This window comes from Macaca nemestrina, chromosome 1 (assembly GCF_043159975.1).
Source record: "Macaca nemestrina isolate mMacNem1 chromosome 1, mMacNem.hap1, whole genome shotgun sequence".
Lineage (NCBI taxonomy): Eukaryota > Metazoa > Chordata > Mammalia > Primates > Cercopithecidae > Macaca > Macaca nemestrina.
Genome location: NC_092125.1, coordinates 221,568,760 through 221,590,227, shown reverse-complemented (window position 1 = coordinate 221,590,227; position 21,468 = coordinate 221,568,760). Strand labels below are relative to the sequence as shown.

At 43.9% G+C, this 21,468-nt stretch overlaps 1 protein-coding gene across 5 annotated transcripts in view; it reads left to right on the top strand.

The window, feature by feature from the left end:
• LOC105473242 (vacuolar protein sorting 13 homolog D) overlaps nt 1–21,468 on the top strand; it is a 284,106-nt gene that overhangs the window by 210,561 nt on the left and 52,077 nt on the right. For all 5 annotated transcript variants that reach the window (XM_071100479.1, XM_071100476.1, XM_071100469.1 and 2 more), the window contains one exon: nt 17,950–18,082. In XM_071100479.1, coding sequence (XP_070956580.1) covers nt 17,950–18,082 — 133 coding nt within the window. The remainder of the gene's footprint in view (nt 1–17,949; nt 18,083–21,468) is intronic.

The window sequence follows — 21,468 nt, the reverse complement described above, 5'->3', positions numbered from 1 at the left end:
GAGGGTCTCAGGAAGGAGTAGACTCTTCTACCCTGGGCAAGGAAGGCCTGCACAGGGGAAGGCATGACGGTGCCCAATCCTGAGGTCCAAGGAGATGCTTGCCATGTGGACCAGAGACAGGTGGGGACAAGAGGAGGCACACAGGGAGCAGCCCCAGCAGGAAGGAGCCGGGGGTGTGCAGCAGCAGGACGTGGTGGGGGAGTCAGTGGTGCTGGAGCTTAGCAGGGTGGGCCTCTGGAATGAGGAGCTGGCCCAGTGGGGAAAGACTGGCCCATTGTGCATCCCTTTGTTTTCCCTTGTTTCGCCCCCACCCACCACGTGAGTTTAAAGAGGGAGAGACTTCACTGAATGCTTCACTTTTTGAGCTTAGTATTGTTGTCATAATTTGACCATAATCTGCATATATACAATGTTAACTATTGTTTTTTTGCAAGTCTTTTTGTTTGTTGGTTCTGTTTTTGTGACAGAGTTTTGCTCTTGTTGCCCAGGCTGGAGTGCAACGGTGCGATCTCAGCTCACTGCAACCTCCACTTCCCAAGTTCAAGCAATTCTCCTGCCTCAGCCTCCCAAGCAGCTGGGATTACAGGCATGCACCACCATGCCCGGCTAATTTTGTATTTTTAGTAGAAACGGGGTTTCTCCATGTTGGTCAGGCTGGTCTCGAACTCCCAACCTCAGGTGATTCGCCTGCCTCAGCCTCCCAAAGTGCTGGGATTACACACGTGAGCCACCGCTCCTGGCCTTTGCAAGTATTTTTATGTGGGTAAAACAGTTACACCTTTCACTGAGAGGGCCCAAACAAAAACAACAGCCTGTCACACCCTGAGTGTGGGGGGGGGGGGTACCCAAAAACCCTGACTCACTTTTTATATAATTAGAGCTAAAACCAAACCAAGTCATGGCTTGTTTGCAGTAGGTGGATTGCAGAGTTACCAAACTGTTCTTTCTGGCCAGAGTGACTCAGTCTAGTACAAAGTCATGAACTGCCTCTAGCATTTCTCATTAACCTAATATCTCCATCTAGAGTAGAAATTCACCCTCCCTAAAGCCCAGAGGAAACAAACTAAGGGTCCTTGTGAAAGGAAAAGGCCTTTAGACCCCAAAACAACTGGCTAGAAAGGCAGGACGAAAGGAGGTGGGGGCATTCTTTGTGCTTTCCCATACAGTTCGGAGCTCAACAGATGAAGTATTTGCCATTGATCCCCAAACCACATCTTGGGAAACTAACTTATCTGACCCCATTTGACTGACCATTCAACTGTTCCACCATTTTCTTTACACAAAGCTAAACTAGATATGAGCTAAATTTGAGAGGGAACAGTACATTACATATGGGAATGTGGTTCATGGTTTTCTAACCCAACCCTCCCCTGCCCGTTCCTGTTCTGTGCGGGTTTTTGAGTAGATTTTTCTCTGGAAATCCATCCTTTCTTTTTCCATTCAAGGCAACTCACAGTATCCAATTTTTGATTTTGTAATTTTAGTTTTTCATGTATAGACTAAAAGTGAATGTTTATCTTGAGGCAGGAATGGCTACTGTTTTTCTGCAATTGTTTAGACTAAGGCTAGGTAGATTTCCTGTGGACTTCTTGGAACCTTTGAGCCCTAATGTTTTCCGTGCACTCAAAAATTACAATGCTGGATGGCATCGTTCCAGCTGTTGGGATGGGAGACGGGCTGGGCTCTTTGACTTCCAAAATTGAACTTTGGTTGAGCTGGTTGGCAGACGTGGCAAAGAAAGCATTCCCTGAGCCAAACCTGGGAAAATACCAGTCAGGATGGACTCTCCCAGCCCTGGCTTTCTTAGCACACCTTGATGTGTGTTCTGTAGCTATCTCCCTACCCCCATCCCCTAAAACTTGAGCATTTGTAGCTCATCACTTATGTCCTGAAGTCAGTAAACTGAATCACTGTTATAGGACTTAGAGAAATTTTCTTATACTATGGACTGAATGTGTCCCCCCAAAATTCGTATGTTGAAATTCTAACCCCCAAGGTGATCATGTCAGGGGGTGGGGCCATTGGGGGTGATTAGGTCATGGAATTAGTGCCCTTATCAAAGAGACCCCAGAGAGCTAGCCCACCCCTCTACTACTGTATGAGGTTACAGTGAAAAGATGGCTGTCTAGGAAGCAGGCCCTCATCAGACATTGAATCAGACATCGAATCTGCTGTCACCGTGACCTTGGACTTCCCATCCTCCAGGAATTTGTGAGAAACAAATTCCTGCTGTTCATAAGCCACCCAGTTAATGGTATTTTGTTGTAGCAGCGTGAACACACTGAGACAGCACATAACACAGAATGCTGTTTCTTTAAAATTTTCTTGAATTTTTACCATGTGGTTTACTTGTCTTTTTCATTGATCCTTCCCTGTTCAGTGGGGAAACACAGATTTGCACCCAGCCCTTGCTGACCACATGAAGCCTAAGATCTCACCTCCTCCTCCCTGGCAAAAGAAGAATTAGATAATGAGAGGTGTTCTGGTTTTTGGAGAAAGTTAACCAATGTTGGGATGCTTGCACGTTAGAGCTAACTGCCTGTGCTCTGAGTCAGAACTGAAATTTTGAGTTGTAAAGGAGAACTAATATTTGATCCTCTCCTGTGTGCCAGGCATAGTGCTAGCCACTTCATAGCTTTTTGGCTATTCTTCTCCATCTCCTTTCTGCCAGTTGCTCAAATACCTTGGAGTCATCCTTGGCTCCTTTCTGTCATGCTGCATATCCAGTCCCTCAGCAGATCCTGAACCTGAGCATGTCCTTCCCGCGGCCACCTTCTAGTCCTCGTTCATCTTTGGCCCAGTTTTTATTGTAGTACACTTCTCCTTCTACCCATGCTTCCTACTACTAACATTGAACCTCAGTATAACAACTAGAATGATCCTGTCAAAACATAACTCAGATTTGGTCACTCCTGGCCCAACCCCTCCAGAGGCTTCCCGTTTCACTCCACATAGAAAATTCCAGCTTGTGCAGGCTCACGAGGCCCACGAGGTCAGCCTCCTGCAGGCCCTTTCTGACCTGGTGCCTCACTGTCTCACCACCCTCCAACCCTCACCAGCTCCTGCCACACTGTTCTCCTCGATGCTTCTTAACCCTCTGCCTTCAAACTTCCATTCCAGGGTCTCTGCACTCAGGATTCTCTTCCTAGAATGTTGCACAGCCACATGGTTTTCATCTACATTTTCTTTATCCAAATGTCACTTTCTCAGGGAGGCCCTTCCTGACGTCCCCTTCCCCATCTAAAATTGCAGCCCCCTCCATCTATACCTCTTCTCCTCCCCTCTTGTTTTTTTACTTAACATTTGTTACTGCCTTTATTTTACTTCTTTATGCTATTAATGGTCTGTACAGCTATGAGTACAACTGAAATGTAACCTATGAATTTTCATACAACATAAGAATTTTGGAGAGACACACTCAGTCCATAGTATATGTAAATCTCATGAGGGCTGAAAGTCTTGTCTGTTTTGTTCACTGCTACATCCCCAGCCTCTAGAACAGTACCTGGCAAATAGTGCTAAGTAAGTTTTTAGTAGCAGGGAAGAAAGGGAAGAAGGAAGGAACAGACAGACCCTTGGAGTTAGACATTATCTCAGTTTACAGATGAAGACACTGAGGCTCTGAGAAGTTTCCCAAGATCATGCAACCAATAAGTGAAGCCACCTTGGGGTCACACATTTGAACCCTAATGTGTGACCCCAAAGCTTTTCTGATTTCTACTTTACTGTGCTGTTTTCCTACGGATGCCTCACCCTCATTTATGTCTGCAGTGAATATTGGCTCTGTGAATTTGTATGCACATGTATAGTGATATGAACACATTAAAATGCTTTAAAGAGAATACTGTATCAAAATCTCCTAGCTCTCTAGATGCTTCCTGTTGGATACTCCACTAAGCTTTCTACGTGCAGCCCAAGAACAAGTGATGCCTGGGCTCCTCTGAGAGAGAGAGGTGCTGAGAAACCTGTAAGCAACCATCACGAAATATGTTTGCCATGTTTCCAGTTACATCCAGGCTTTTCAGTATCGAGGGACATCTTTTTGTGTTTTAATTCCTGGCATATTTACTATCAGTATATGCTTTTGGAGTTTTCAGTGAATGAAAAATAAGAGGTGGTGGCAGCAATAAGTGTAGAACACTCTTAAAAGATATGGCTGGCCAGGCGCAGTGGCTCATGCCTGTAGTCCCAGCACTTTGAGAGGCAGAGGTGGGTGGATCACAAGGTCAGGAGATCAAGACCATCCTGGCTAACACAGTGAAACCCCATCGCTACTAAAAATACAAAAAATTAGCCAGGTGTGGTGCCGGGCGCCTGTAGTTCCCAGCTACTCGGGAGGCTGATACAGGAGAATGGCGTGAACCCAGGAGGCGGAGCTTGCAGTGAGCCAAGATCGCGCCACTGCACTCCAGCCTGGGTGACAGAGTGAGACTCCGTCTCAAAAAAAAAAACAAAACAAAAACCAAAAGATATGGCTGTAGAAGGAAGAAAGAACATGGCTGGAGCAGCAGCTTGAATAGGAGGGAAAGCTAAAGGAAGGCATTTTTAAGATTGTGTAGGTTAAGAGGAAGAGGCTGCAAAAATTGAAGAAATGAGAAAAGAGACGATTGACAGAGAAGCAGTAATATGCAGGACAGGATCTTACAAGAGCACAGAAGAAGGGTTTGAATTCTTGGAAGAGTCTGTCTGTTTATGCAATTTAAAGTGAAGGGAGGAGGCCAGGCGCAGTGGCTCACACCTGTAATCCCAGCACTTTGGGGGACTGAGGTGGGTGGATCACTTGAGGCCTGGAGTTGGAGCCCAGCCTGGTCAACATGGCAAAATCTCATCTCTACTAAAAAAATTAGCTGGATGTGGTGGTGGATGCCTGTAATCCCAGCTACTTGGGAGGCTGATGTATGACAATTGCTTGAGTCTGGGAGGCAGAGGTTGCAGTGAGCTGAGATTGTGCCACTGCACTCCAGCCTGGGCCACAGAGTGAGACTCTGCCTCAAAAAAATAAAAAATAATAAAATTTAAAAATAAAATGAAGGGAGGAAAAGATTTTTTTTTTTTTCATTCGAGACGGAGTTTCACTCTTGTCACTCAGGGTGGAGTGTAATCTCGGCTCGCTGCAACCTCCACCTCCTGGGTTCAAGCAACTCTCCTGCCTCAGCCTCCCAAGTAGCTGGGACTACAGGTGTGCACCACCATGCCCAGCTAATTTTTGTAATTGTAGTAGAGATGGAGTTTTACCGTGTTGACCAGGCTGGTCTCAAACTCCTGAACTCAGGTGATCCACCCATCTCAGCCTCCCAAAGTGCTGGGATTACAGGCGTGAGCAACCGTGCCCAGCCAAGATTTTTTTTTCTTAGTAAAGTAAATAGAATCTGTCATTTGTATGAAATGGGGATGGAGTTGAAAAGGAATACAAAACAAATCTCTGTTGCACTCGAACCATGTTTCAGGCACTGCCCGGGGCGGGGGGCAGGGTACAAAGATGACCAGGGTGGCTTCCTGTCATTAGAGCATGGACGCCAGCTTTTCAGCATTGCATGCAGCACCCCAACCAGCCTTGTGAAGAAAAGAGATATGAACAAACGGTCACACAGCGCTCAGATACCCACGCTCAGAAAGCCACACGCAGAGCAGCGCAGTAGAAGCAGTGGGTTCGTGTGCATGGACAGGCATTCCTAAGGACCAGATCGAAGTTGAGGAGTCACAGATTTGAAGGATTCCTGCTCTTTGCAGGAATGATAAGAGTAGTAGCTGATGTTGGCACAACTCTGTAATGAACTCTGCCCCCACTTTCCTGCTAGATATTTCCATCTGGAGTCGCAAAAGTCTTCTTCAATCCAAACCAATACCTTTCATCGGCTGTTTTCTGTTTAAGTGGTAACAGTCATTTGCAAGATATCATTGGTCATCTAAAGTCTATGTGGAAGGAATTAACTGAAATTCATTACTTGATCAGAGAGTATTTTTTGGTCCCATCTTTATTTTGCTTCTTTTTCTTTTCTTCTTGCCTCCCAGGCAATGCATAGTCCTTATACCACTTTTGGTTTTACCATGGACGCAGTTTTACCATGTTAGCCAGGCTGGTCTTGAACTCCTGACCTCAGGTGATCTGCCTGCCCATCCCAAAGTGCTGGTTTTACAGGCGTGAGCCACTGCGCCCAGCTTCAGAGAACATCTTTCTCTCACCTGTATTTTTTAAAGATAATTTTACTCTGTTTATTCTTTCTGTCTTTTATGATATCATTCCGTTGTTGTTCTGTCCATTCCTCCTGAAACAGCATTCAGTATTGTCTTTTGTCCTTCAAAGATAATGTGTCCTTTTTTTTCTTTGACAACTTTTAAGATTTACTCTTTGCTTTTAGTTTCTATTAATGATATGCCTCGATATGATTCTCAGGCTTGGGATTTGTAGAATTTCTTGAATTTGTAGTGAAGTCTTTGGACAATTTTGGGAACTCTTGGCCAGTGTCACTTTAAATATTATTTCTGCCCCCTTTTTCTTTCTTTCGTTTCCCTCTGTGATTCCACTTATGCAGAATTTGGACCTTTTTACTATGTCACTTATGCCTCTCATGATCTTTTCTGTATTTTCACTCCCTTGGTTTTTCTTCATGTTTCATCTGGATGTTTTTTACTGCCTCATTTTCTAGTTTGCTAATCCTGTCGACTCTGCTGTTTCTCCATCTACTAAAATCTTAATGTTAGTTTTCTGGTAAAACTCTCCATCTTATTTTTCTTCTGAAGATAGTAATCATACTATACCATTGATTAATCTTGTCTTTTTTTTCTTAGTTTTCAGTCATTTAGTCCTGTTTTCTTACATATCTGGAAATTTTAATTGAATGCCTGACATTGTACAAGAAAGATTTTAGAGGTTCTGGTCAACATTATTTTTCTCCAGAAAGGAGTTAAACTTCTTCTTTCCTTCTACTTCAGGTACCCAGTTTTTAAATTTTCCCCAATACATACCTCCCCTGCATTTTTAACCTTTTATTTGCAGCAGGAATTCCCAGAGGGACTTGTATTTTCGAAAGGATCAAAGCCTGATGCCTAAAGGGAAGAGTCTGGAGGAACACGATTCTTTTTCTTGGGATGGACAATAGAAAGACGAGGGCGGAGACAGTGTGTGTGAAGTAGAAAGTAATCAGCTTCAACCCCTGGAATCACAACAGAGGAAACTGAGTAATGAAGAATCCGTTCTGTTTAAGCAGGAAAGTCGGTGAATCTTTTTTATAAACAAGGGTTAATTAGTTCTCTTCTAAGTAAAACGTACATTGAACCAGATCTCTCATTTTCCTATCTTTCTAGTCACTGCAGGTTTTCTCTTAAAAGCAACAAAAGGCATCAGGATAGGCTGTGTAGCCACCTTTGGAAAGGGCAGATGTTGAGTTAAGTGGATTCTGTTCTCTTCCGTAGTCCAGGACTTTTCAGACCTGAAATCAGTTAACCTGGAGATGACTAATTCAGGCTCAAGACACCAGATCTGCTGGAAGTAGACGGGTGTGAATTTTTAATGTCCTTTCCCAGGTCACCCTTTGCGGATTGAGAGATAGCAAAGGTTGGAATCCTGACTGAAAGGCCACTGAAGAACCCAAGGGACATCCTAGGCAAATCCTAGGCAAAGACCAGAGGCTTCTGAGGAACTGTTGGGAAGTAGCTAAGCTGCAAGTTTATTTCTATTTTAGCCCATCTGAAAGGTGGGAACATTTGAGTTCATTTTTAAAAGAACCTTCTTTTGACCTTTCATTTGAGCCTGGGATCAAGCCAGTTTTCTAAAGAAATGAGACAGGACTTAATTTTTTAAGTACCTTAGATTTGAACTACCTCCCATTCCCATTCTACCTCCTCCGCAAAAGACAGATTCAACTTCTTTGTTCTCCCAGGTGCTAAAGACCAGTTCCCAGTTGGTGGTCTTACCCAGATACATCACACTTGTGTATAAATAACTTCCCTGGGCATTGCTAGAAGTGAAGTATCAGCTTTGCATGTGTAGCTTTCCCAAAGTACAGGTCTATCTTACCCACCACCATAAAAAGTTAGTTGTTAGAAGCAATAGGTTCGTTTCCACTGTGAATGGTGTATTACTCTTAGTTGGGTCAGGGGTATTTTGAATACCAGAAGACTGGCAAAGATCAGCTGGGCGTGGTGGCTCACACCTGTAATCCCAGCACTTTGGGAGGCCAAGGCGGGCAGATCATGAGGTCAGGAGTTTGAGACCACCCTGGCCAGCATGGTGAAACCCCGTCTCTACTAAAAATACAAAAATTAGCTGGGCATGGTGGCATGTGCCTGTCATCCCAGTCACTCAGGAGGCTGAGGCAGGAGAATTGCTTGACCCCAGGAAGCGGAGGTTGCAGTGAGCCGAGATCATGCTACTGCACTCCAGCCTGGGTGACAGATCAAGACTCCCTCTCAAAAAAGAAGAAAACAAAAAAAAGATGAAGAATGGCAAAGATCAAGAGGAATGAAGACTGAACCAGATGAACTTTCGAAATCTTCTTTTTTTACCCTAGTAGCATGGTTGGTTTTGCCTGCTCTCTATCCATAGTCCTCTTTTGCTTTCACCCTCCTGCCGCCACATCCCCCTATATTTGTGTCTCCATATATGTCCATTACTGGTACATGAAACAGGCCTTTCCAGAGCAGTAGCTTCTTTTGGAGTTAGTTTGCTCGACCAGAGCAGCTCTAACTAAGCAAATGTTTTAGCTTTGGTGCTCTACCTCCTTCAGGAAATCATTCTCCTGTAAGAAGCGGGGGTAGAAGAGGAGACCTTTCCTCTATAGGCAGCACCTCTTGAAATCACTGGTCCCAATCTCCACCCCAGTCTGGCTCCATCTTTCTTCCTAGTATAAATGGTACACACTAGTAATGTAAGCTGGTGTAGTGTGATGTGATCCATGTAATGGACATGTACCAAGCCTCCTATTTCTTTGGGGCCTGTTTCAGATTATGAGAGTAGTAGCTTCGGGAAAAGAAGTGGATTCTAGGCCACGTGGCCTCCGGAAAGGTCTGGGTAATGGAAGTGGGCCAGGTGTCTGAGTTAGGGATATGGATCAAGAAAGAACATTGGAGCCTGACTCCTCTTTCTTGTCCAGATATTTGCATGTAATTTTTCAGAAATTTTTTAATATACTTTTGTCAGCTGCCTTCCTTTGTCAGTTCTGCTACTTGGGAGATAAAAGAGATATGCCCCATGTATCTGTATAATTTTCACTGGCATTTAGGAAGGAATTTTTCTACGAAGACAATAGCAAAAGTCATGGTTGGGTTACCTCTCTAGGTTACCCAGTATCACACATAGATACTTAGCAGACTTTTGCTGGAAATGCTCATGGTCTTTCCAGCTTTATCTGTAAAATGAGCATAATAATACTACCTCACGGGATTGTTGTGAGGATTAAGCTAGTTAAATATTTCATTGATGGGAGGCCCCAAAGACAGTGGCTGGCGCATGGCGAACATTGTTGGCTGAAGCTTATGATTCCAGAAGTTCAACTGTGGTCTTCAGTACTTGGAAGTTTGCCCTTACCTACTCTGCCACACACTCATCTAAAACTTAATTTATTTAAAGAGATAGTTGGGAACGGATTTCTTTCTAAAAACCTCAAAAAACTTATTCCAAACCCTTAAAACCTATTTTACTTTTGCCACAAGAAGCTCAGCTTATACTGGTGCCCAGCATCTATGATTATTCTCTCTGATGTCACTGGCCTCCTTTCTTCTAAGCCTTTGGCATTAAAGTGAATCTATTTATTCATTTGAAATAAATACAAAGCACTTTGTAAGAATAGAGTTCTGGTGACTAGGAAGGAGATGATCTTGTTCGGTTTCATGTCTAAAGTTCTGTATTTTGCGATTTTAATTGACGTGTTTATGCTTTCCTTTGTTCCAGAATGGGCATGAGGTGATTTCCATAGTTTAGGATGAGACATGCAAGATTCAGTGGGGGTGAAAGAGGAGGGAGCCGGAGAGCACTCATTGGAAGAAAGGATAGGATTTCCAGTAATAACCCTTTGATTTGTGTTTTTTTCCAAGTGCTTTCATAACCAAGGTCTCCGTGGGTAACTCCATGGGTGGTGTTCTCCCTGTTTTGTAGATGAAGACACTGATCCTAAAGAGAGTGTGTCTTTTGCTCATGTTCACCCAGCTGATACTAATGACAGAGTTGGCATCAGGACTGTGCTTTTGAAAGCCTGTGTGCTTTCTTGGAGTTGAAATAAGTTATCTGCCAAATCAGGCCTTAGGGTGTGACCACCATAGAGGGCATTTTTTTCCTGCGTTATAATCTATCTCCTGGTTCAGTACTGAGGCACAAGCTATTTATGCATATTGAAAAACCTTGTAAGGATGGCAAAACTAGAGCGCTCATGGGGTGGGAAGGCATATTTCCCGTGGCTAGTACTAACTGTGTGGAAACCTATCTTCAGGCTTCCCTCTGTACGCTTTAGCGTTTTCAGCAGTGGACAAGTAGGGGCCTGGCATTTTCAACATGAGCATGCACCCCTTCTGCCAAAAAGTCCTACACTGGGTCCCAGCTGATGAAGAGCTGAAAGGTGGGACACAATTCTGTCCACAGTCGGACTTCAGGATTCATCCTTCCTTCATAATTCTTTATAATCAATGTAGAAAACTCATAGGGAAAATGGGATTTGACTAAGCCCCAACTTCTCTGTGTCGAAGATCAGTTGTCTTGATTCTACCTGTGTACATCCTGCTTATTTCTGCACTTTTTAGTTTATACCATACTCCACCAATCCTTTTAAAGGAAAAAGCAAAATCCTATTATGGGAATGCTTCAAACCACTCTGAGCTTCCAGATTAATCTGAAACAGCATCTGAGTTCATAACTGGGTCAGAGTTGCAGAATAGCAAGAGAAACTTGCCAGTTCAGCAGGCGTGTGTCTTGGGTTAGTTAAGACAGCAGGACGGTCCTGAGGCCTGACTTCCTTGCATGTGTTTCAACCTTGTGTGCTGAGATAATTCTGGGTGGCTTTAGATAACTTTGTTTCTTAACTGAAAAAGGAGTGTCTGTTGCCTGATAAGTGTTTATCCGTGAAATAGCAACATGGTGTGCATCTTAGGGTAGGAGGGCTTTCAGATCTCCAGAGACCAGGGAAAAAAAAAGCAAGGTCGTTGGCTTAGGCATATTACTGGAATTAGGATGTCAGTCCCAACTTTAAAATGCCTCTATTGTTTCTATTCGGGGTCCCCTTTCTGGATTCCTCCCCCTCTTTTCTCTTTGCCTTAAGGGCTATACATAATCCATAACCAAGCAGAACTGAAAACAGACAAGCGCACTCCTAGTGGATAGAAATCTGGAATCCAGAAATGCTTCCTTCTTGCCAAACCTCAACTTGTTCCGTGCCTTTTTTTTTTTTTTTTTTTAATGCCTCTTCCCAGCCTCCCCACCCCTTCGTGATTTGGCTGAGTGAGGACTAGCTGTTTGGTTTGCCTTTTATCAACAATAGATATTCACTGCTTTTCAGGTCACATTTTCCTTTAACTCTTTTCTGTTTACGAGTATCACGAAAGGGTTTTTCAACATCAGGGCAAAACTCACACTCAGAATACTTTTTAACTGTGGGTGTTTGAACAATGTCAAACAGAAGTCAGTGGTGAAGACTTTCATTTTGAAGTGACTTAGGTCTTACATGACTCAAAGGTGGTTTTCCTAGTAGTATATCAGCAGAGTTAAAAATGACTCTGAAGTTGAAAGTCCCACACTACTTCTAAGAAACGTGTAAAAAATGTTGGCCAAATGCTACACCAAACATTTTGCATTCATTATCCTCTTAACTCTTCAAAACAGTCATTTGCAGGCCAGTCTCTGTGGCTCACGCTTGTAATCCTAGCACCTTGGGGGGCCGAGGCAGGCAGATCACCTGAAGCCAGGAGTTCAAGACCAGCCTGGCCAACATGGTGAGACCCTGTCTCTACTAAAAATACAAAAATTAGCCAGGCATGGTTGCGCACAACTGTAATCCCAGCTACGGGAGGCTGAGGCAGGAGAATCACTTGAACCCAGGAGGTGGAGGTTGCAGTAAGCTGTGATCACATCCACTCCAGCCTGAGTAACAGAGTGAGACTCTGCCAGCAAAAAAAAAAAAAGAGCAATCCCTTACTGTGGGTTTAGCAGATGGATAAACTGAGGTTCAGAGAAATTAAGCCTCCTCCAGCAGTGTGAGTATTTGGTAACTGTCAGGGTAAGATTTGATTCCTTTGCTCCTGTTTGACTGCAACATGGCAGCCCCCACAAAGTTCATGGCAGCCTTACTTAGAGGCACAATAGATAGTTGGGTTTTCCAAATTTATGGGTTCAAACATAGCTTATTGCAGACAATGCTGATTAGAATTAGCGCTGTGCTGGTAGCTGAGGTTTGCAGCTGTACAACCTTGTATAGTCTCTGACTTATGGTGATTTAACTTAACGAGTTTTTAACTTGACGATGACGCAAAAGCTATGTGCGTTCAGTAGAAACTGTACTTCAGATTTTGAGTTTTGATCTTCCTGGGCTGGTGACATGTGATCCGATTCTCTCAGTGCTGGGCAGCAGCAGCCGCAGCTCCTAGTTAGCCACGCGATCGTGAAGAGGGAACAAATACTCTACAGTGGGCCCTGCTGCCAGACGACTTTGCCCAGCTGTCAGCTAATGTAAGTGTTCTGGGCATGTTTAGATATGTTAGCTGTGTGAAATTCATTTTTACTTACAGCCTTTTCAACTTAAAAATGGGCTTACCCGGATGTAATCCCATCATAAGTCAAGGAGCATCTGTACTTGGAAGAATATAAAACTTCTCCATCACACTACAGAGTCCTGCCACTTCTCTCTCTTTTCCTGTTGTATTTGGTTACCATCTTCCCTGGTGACAAGGAAGATACTGCCACCAGCAATTACTCAGTGAGGCAAAGATATTAAAGAGGAAATTTCCATTAGGTAAATAACTGTGAAAGAAGAACCCAAGAGAAGGGAGAGAAATTCAAGCCCCAGCTCCTGTTACACTGGCCAAATACCTTTGGCACCCCATGCTTGCTGAAGATCATAAAAGGGTCAGGAAAACTGATAGGACCGAACAGAGGAACACAGTGGGAATTTTTCCCCTTGCCCCATTCCAGTGTCTACTTGAATTTCAGTTTTATAAAATCAACCCTTCAGAGCCAGGCCCCAAACCCAGGCTAATTTGCAGTGTCTCCATTTGTGTAGACAATGAGATTATTTTGGGAAGGGGGGTGTTGACAGAGTGTGTGTTAGCTATTCACAAGAACTGGCATCTTGAAGTACTTCTGAGATTTTTACCCCCTTGCTGAAAATATTGCTTTATAGAAGTTAATGACTTTGGACCGTGGCCAGAATTCACAAGTGTGGCATGTGTTGAAGTGAAAGGAAGGGGAAAATCATTGTCTTTGTGAGTATAACGGCAGATTTTCTGAAGGACATTTTGTTCCTTGGAACCTTTCATTTTAGCTAGAACAACATGCACTTGAAGCCTTAAGTATTTTGTGGACTTGAGATTGCTACAAAATGAGGTAGGCAGACTTAAGTCTCTGCAAATGCTCCTTCTGGTGTTAAGGTATTATAACCAAAGAGTTACAAATTGTCTGCACATTGCCTTCCAGTTGCCAGTTGCTTTCCCACTTTAGAAGCCTAGCACACCCTGGGGCTGTTATGCCCTGCTGCAGGTAGCTCCTGCTTTGCTAGGGGGGATGTGCCATGCCACATGCTTTACGTGCACACTATCCCTGAATCCTCAAGACAGCCCTGAAGAATCCGATTATTCCCATTTTGCATATGAAGAAGTCGAAGTTTAGATAACATAATACTGTTTTTATTGAATGACTCATATGCATCAGGCTCTGTGCTATGTGCCTTACATGTACTGCCTAATCCTTACAGCATCTTTGTAGGGAATATTTGTATCCCCATTTTGAAAAGGGGGGAAACAGAGGCCCGCAAAGTTTCCTTGTCTGTGATCTCATAGCTGTTGGGTGTCACAGTCAGAATTCAAACTCAGGTGTGATTATCTTTCTATTATGTCACATCCATACTTCCCTACTGAGGTCTTGAAGGCAAGAGACAGAAAGCACTTCTGATTTCTGATTCTCTGTCTCTAGCCTGCCACACGGGTAGGGCTTGCGCACATGTTGGATTGCTTGGTTGACTGGATGTGTAGAGATTTGTACTTGCTCACATCGGGACTCATTTCTCCTTCATCTAAATAATCTGGACCTCCACCTCTAGGCTTTACTTGTCACAAGACAGTGGGAGGGAGGATGGGATCATGAAGGATGGACTGGGCCAGTCACTCCCTACATGATGGTGTAACTCTTTGGGTATCTCTGCTCTGTTTTGATGACCATCTTCAAAGTCAAGGACCTGGGTAAAAAAGTGCTTCCAAGCTTCAGAGAAGACCAAGGCCAGAGGGCACTCATGATGAGCACCACTGGAATTCCCTCCCTCCACAGCTCGTGTGTTTTCTGCTGTCTTTGAGGGAGAAAGAATGGCTGGGCAGGACTTACCTTCCCACTGAGGTGGGGAATGGGGTAGAATTAAGGCTGTCTAACTAAATTCCTCCATAGTAAAAGGAGGCCACATGCTTTTTGGTAGTCTGGATTCAATACTCAGAGTGCAGTGAACTGGCCCAGGGCCCTGCCTTTACCACTATGTCCATCATCTAGCTTTGACTTTGGTTTAGTTTCTGTAAAACATCCTTCCCAGAAAACCTGATTAACTACTCATCAATACAGGTTTGATTGGATCATAGATTTTAACATCTACTCAAGTTTTCTGAGTTCTCAAAGCTGTGTTTCTAGGGGTGAGTGAAGACTTTTGTAATGGTTGACTGTTAACAAGTGACAAAGGACAAGTCCGGTTGGCTTGCACAAGCAATTTTTTATGGACAGAGAAACAGGAATTCAGAGAAAAGTCCTACAGTAAGTTGAGATAGGTGTAGGTACCTTTCCATGGCAAAGGTCTTCACCTTACAGAAGAATCCAGCATTAGAGGGGAGAGTGATCTCTTACGTCATCTCATCCCATCCTCCTTGGGTCAATACATTGTCTTTGTACAGAGAACACCCAGGACCCAGTTGATGCCAGGGAACTGAGGCTGCCACAGCAGACTTAGTTGGAAATTAAGCTTTTGGCATAGGCTCACTCATCAACTTTGGATATTAAACTCGTTTAATTGATGGGAGTAGAAGAAGAGGGAGTGATATTGGGCGTTCTGCCTAGATTATTCTCCCATATTCTCTTAGGTGGGGGCAAGTATTATGGGATTTTTAACTCCCTCCTAGTTAGCTGCCAGCAATAGGTAAAAAGCACTTTACCCAATCTCTCTTCCAAGGAAGTCTCTTCTCAAAGAATGTAAGAGCTTGAGAGGAATAGGAAAGACCTGAATAAGACCCTGAAATGGCTGCATTGCTCCTGAGTCTCTTCAGGTGGAGATGTGTCCCCTGGAGACACACAGGACATGGGCACACGTCACATAACTGTGGTTCTCAAAGCGTCTGGGGCACCAGAGAGACACGTTTTTGTCCAGAACCTGAAGAATGCTGGCAGCCTACATAATTCTAAACATAGCAGGGACTCTTATTGATTCTTTCCAAAACAAAGGTCACATTTCCTCTCTGTAGTTTGTGTCCTGGGTTCCTGCTGACTGTTTTGTGTATACGATTGTTACCTTCCCAAAGAGACTGTCAATTCTTGAGGGCAGGGTTCAAGGCTGCTGTTTGTGTCTTCAGCAGTACCTAAATCTGTCCTGGGCCCAGAGAAAGTGCTTAGTAAAGACATTCTACCTTGGGTCATAGGTCACACAGTGCCAGAGCTGGAAAGGATTTTGGAAATCATAGAGTCCAACACTCTAATGTTATAAATGGTACCACTCCAAAAACGTACTTGGGAGGCTGGTGTTTATCTGCTGGAAAGAGGATTTTATTACGTTAAACTGTAGTGCAAATGACCATAATTCTAAAGCTTCGACAGGCTTCCCTCGAACAGTGCAGCATGTTCCTCCTTGGACTAGTAGCAGAGTAATAAGAACAGTAAGAATGCTAACTAGATACCAGGCCCCCGAGCCATTGTCACAAATGCTTCCAGCTACATGACAAAGTAGATACTCTCGCTATTCTCTGGATGCAGAGGAGGCTCAGAGGTAGGCCACCTCGCTCAGGATCATGTAGTTACCAGAATAGTCGAGGGAGGACTGGAGCCGGGTTTGGTCAGATGCCCCAGCTTGTGGCCCTTCTCCTATACTGTGGTAACTCTTGGATGGGGTCTCTGACTGAAGCCACTCCTTAGTGATTCACGGTGCTAGCAGCATCATGTGGTGCTTCCAGTTGTCCTAAAGGAAGTTATTAATTTTCATTAACTTTAAATTCTCTCCTTAGGCAGTAATGTGGAAGGCAAGGCAGAAGGCAAACAAAAAATGATAGGGGTTACATCTCCAGAAAGATCAGGAATCACTGCCCTAGGTTGTAAAATATTTGGACTGAGTAAAAGGCATGAGTCTTCCCATAGCTTCTTCCAGGAACCATCACTTGACATGGAATTACTGCTGTGTTCACTAGTCCCTCTTCCGTGCCCAGAACTCATGTGTCACTTGTGTCAAGAATCCTCATGACTGAGGTTTCCAAGGCAGATCTGATCTGTGTAACACGCATCCCAACCCCCTTGCCAAAGGAGAAAGAAACAGACCCCCACATGGCCACCCAGTTCCTGGGCCTTCCAGGCAGGCAGCTTGCCTTGAGGCTTTCCCCTGAGCCTTGTATCTAAGGAACATTCCTGTGAGTTTTCTAAGAGGTTAGTCCTGGGTCATTGGCACTTAAACCACTTGTTTTGGTAGATCCTTCCTGAGAAGGTTAATTATATATTTGATATCCTTCTCTTTTTATGCCTGAATGATGAGGATAAGTACTCTGTGGTTTATTAACTGTCACTTTAAACCTTTTCAGATTGTCTTGTGACAAAACAGAGTTTTATGTCCTTTTTATCCCAGCTTTGATGGATGAGACAGCTTTTCTGGTTAAAGTATGCCAGGGTAAATAAAATCTCTGAATTGTGGAGAGGGTGGGTTTGCATTTGAAATCATGAGTTCAAGTCTGCCACCTCCTATGAAAGGTGACCTAACCTGTTAATCTTTCCATCGATTTCATTTTTGGCTTTTGACAAATGGAGCTTGGCACCTCATAGGTACTCAGTAATTATTGAATAAATGAAAGAGAGCATTACTGGAAGGAGTTTGATGTCTCCAAATATTTGATACCAAACCCTAAAGCAACTGACACATTTCCTGTTTTGAATTCCACTGATTCTTAGAGCAAAGGGCCTATGTTCTTACCATGATACAGTCCCAAAGCTCACTTCTCCTCCCTCAAGACTATTTTGTTATACCTCTCATTTTTTCAGTAAATTTGGAGTAGTATTCTGGAAAGTGAATGTCATTAAAGATTTTTAGTAGTTGCTTTGCAAAGCCTAGTGTCCTCCATTGTATGCATCCCACAATTTGTGTGTGCCCAGTCCTTTTGAGAACCACTCACCTGGGGCAGACAGTATAGGTAACTGCATTTAAAATATTTAAATTTATTTATATTTAAATTATTGGCCAGGCACAGTGGCTCATGCCTGTAATCCCAGAACTTTGGGAGGCCTGGATGGGCAGATCACTTGAGGTCAGGAGTTTGAGACTAGCCTGACCAACATGGTGAAACCCTACCTCTACTAAAAGTACAAAAATTAGCCAGGTGTGGTGGTACGCACCCGTAATCTCAGCTACTTGGAAGCCTGAGGCAGGAGAATCACTTGAGCCTGGGAGGCGGAGGTTGCAGTGAGATGAGATCACACCACTGCAGACCAACATGGGCTTATCTAAAATGTATTTAAATTTATTTAAAGTAATTCAAATAGTAAAAATAGTGCTAAGACTTTAAAACTCTTTTCCTGTTTTTAACTCATTCTAGTTTGCGGGAACATTATCAGATGGCTTAGGGAAGACGATGGACAATCGGCATCAGTCAGAGCGGGAGTACATCAGGTACCACGCAGCTACAAGTGGTGAACACCTTGTAGCCGGCATCCATGGCCTGGCTCATGGTAAGTCACAGGTGACATCAAGCTCTGCTGCTGCAGGTCCTCAGAGGCGCCTTTGTACCAATCTGATTGCAGCTATAAAAAAAGAAAGCTGGGCTGGACGTGATGGCTCAAGCTTTTATTCCCAGCATTTTGGGAGGCTGAGGAGAGCGGATCATGAGGTCAGGAGTTTAAGACCAGCCTGGCCAACACAGTGAAACCCCGCCTCTACTAAAAATACAAAAATTAGGCCAGGCGCAGTGGCTCACACGTGTAATCCCAGCACTTTGGGAGATTGAGACGGGTGGATCATTTGAGGTGAAGAGTTCGAGACCAGCCTGGCCAACATGGTGAAACCGCGTCTCTACTAGAAATACAAAAATTAGACAGGTGTGGTGGTACACACCTGTAATCCCAGCTATTCAGGAGGCTGAGGCAGGAGAATTGCTTGAACCCTGGAGGTGGAGGTTGCAATGAGCCGAGATCATGCCACTGCACTCCTGGTGATAGAGCAAGACTCCATTTCAAAAAAAAAGAAAGCTGACAACAGAGGAAATCCTGTGTTGGTGTACCTTCCAAGCTCTCTTACTTTATCCTCCTTGAAGTTGAAATATGACAGCCTGTGAGAACTCCTCATTCGTTTTCTGAATGTTGTGCACATTGCAATTCCTTTCGTTCTCTGGTTTCTGTTCCCAAAGTATCATAAGGTGTAATCAACCAGACCTGTTCTTAGAATTGTAGCTGCTGCTTCTCTTCTTAGAATTGTAACCTCTGCCTTCTCCTTACTGATCATTCCTTCCAAAGAAATTGAAATGGGGAATTGGTGACCAGGTTTGTAGCCTAGGTGTTTTTTAGTTTTGCATAAATGTGCTTTCACTAAAATTATAAATTTATCTGCCTAAGAGATGTTGGTGATGGCGTGAATGCATTTGGTCTCTGACTTTGAATTCCAACTTCTAATGCTTTAATTCTGAGTCATTTGCCTTTTGTTGCATTTTTCTTAACAATTTCTTAGTACAGCATCCAAGGCCCTTGGAACTATAAATCCAGTCAATTTTTCCGACCACCGTCCCTCAGCCATGCTGCACTTGGGCCACACAGAGCTATGTACTGCTTCCCAGGCGTGCCTCCAGGTCCTTGTTCATGCATGTTCCTGCTCTCCCTCCTCTGCCTTACTTCCTTGTCTATCAAAATCCTACTCAACCTGTAAGTCCCAACTCAAATACATTTTCCCAGCTCAATTAGTCCCTGTTAGAGTTAATGACAGAGCACAGTCTGGGTTGTGTATGTCACCAACTGTGTACATTGAGGTCTCTGATAGATTGAGAATGTGAGGAGGGGAGAGAGACCACTTTGTATTCACCTTTATCCTTGCGTACCTCACATGACACCTGGCACGTAGCTCATGCATAGTAAGGCTTAGTAAATTAAACTCTTTGTACCAGATCCTTAGGAACCATCCAAAACTATCAGAGTCATACCAAGACTGATCAGTATTAATGATCTGCATTTGGAAGAAGAGGAAGGAATATAGACAGTAAAAAATTATATATCTATTTGTGCTTAGGACACGTTTAGAATAGAGTTTTTGTTTTTCAGCTTTCCTAATGGTGAGATTTGGATCAAAATGCCTTTGCTTTTCCTAAGGCTGCCCAACCGTAAAGGGAGCTGTCCCTAAGGAGACATCAGGCCAGAAGTGAAATTTGGCTGAAAGTAACTTGTTTATGAATTTTAAAAGTTGAGTGTTGGGCAATCATTTGGGGTTAAGGTTTAATCATTCTTTCTAGTAATGACAGTACATTGGACTTTTTGAAGACTTTTAAAATGAATATGAAATGCTTTGTTATGTATGGTGGCCTTTATCTGGCCAGCATCCTTGCGATGTGGAGAGAGCATGACTGTCCTCCCTTTCTGGATGAACACACAAATGTGCTGAAAAAATGCATGATTGGTTCAAAGTTGCAAAATCACCTCTCATCAAGAATCATTCCTATAATATGTACAGCCTCTCCAGGAGCCAGTGGCTTCATCCAAAGAGGATCCACTGAGCTCTGGGTTATACGAAGGCAGTGTGTGAGAGTCTTCCTTTAGGATGAAAAGACCTTTAGAAGATGACAAGAAACAGAATCCACTCAATCCCCTTGGTTAAGAACTGGGAATTGTGCTCAGTTCTCTCTGCAGGCCCTGCTGGACCCGGGTTCAGTCATGTTCTATCTCTCAGGTTCTAGTCTGAATTCCTATCCTGTGTGTGCTCTGCCAAGAACTTTGTACACAAAGTATGGGAAGGGGCTGGGTGCAGTGGCTCAGGACAGTAAACCTGGTACTTTAGAAGACCTAGAGGGAGGATTGCTTGAGCCCAGGAATTTAAGGCTGCAGCAAGCTGTGATCATGCCACTGCACTCCAGCCTGGGTGATAGACGGAGACCCTGTTTCTTAAAAAAAAAAAAAAAAGTTTGGGAAAGAGATATTGCCTCATTGGAGCAAATTTACCCAGTATCCAAAAGAAACGTTGTGAATTGTTAGTGCATTCTCGCCCAAGGAGTTTCCTTTACCAATTTGTCTCACTAGAGCTGAAGAGTCTGGAGAGCTTCCTCACACCCCACTGTCAGAGGGTAAACATCCTGTGAGTGTCCCTGGCACAGGTCCTGGAGATGCTCCCCGGACAGGCTGCCTCTTCCCTTCAGTGACCGTGACCTCTTCAGCCGCTGCCAGCTTCTGGCCTCCTCTAAGGTGTTTTCAGCCATTGCTGTCAACTTGCAAAATGTTTGGAATGTCTTTTTGACCCGGATTGGACTTTTGAACTGACTTCATTGAGGGTCCCAGCCAGCTTTCATAGCTTTTTGGGGTGCTCTTCATGAAGGTTTTATATAATACCAAATTTCATCAAAGCATGCCGTAACTTTTACCTTATTTCAAGCATCCCGTGGGGTTGGCCAGTCACCCCCATAGTGTTCTTTGAAAACTGCACTGCAAATGTATACCATCGGCTCTCTACATCCACAGATTCAACCAACCACGGATGGAAAATACTTGGGGAAAAAAAGATTTTGCAAAGTGCCAGAGAGCAAAATTTGAATTTGCCACACGTTTCAAATACTGTGTTGACTCCACACAAATGAAGTGATATGTGGGCATTGTATTAGCTACTATAAATCATCTAGAGGTGATTTAACCTATACAGGATGGTATGTATAGGTTATATGCAAGTACCTACAGCACATTATGTAAGGGACTTGAGCATCCTAGGATTTTGGTATCTGCAGGGGGTCCTGGATCAATCCTGCATGGACACTAAGGAACAACTATATTTAGTTATCTCTCTCTGCCCTCCTTCCCTCCCTCCCTCCCTTGGCGTCTCAGTCACCAGACTGGAGTGCAGTGGCACAATCTTGGCTCACTGCAACCTCCAC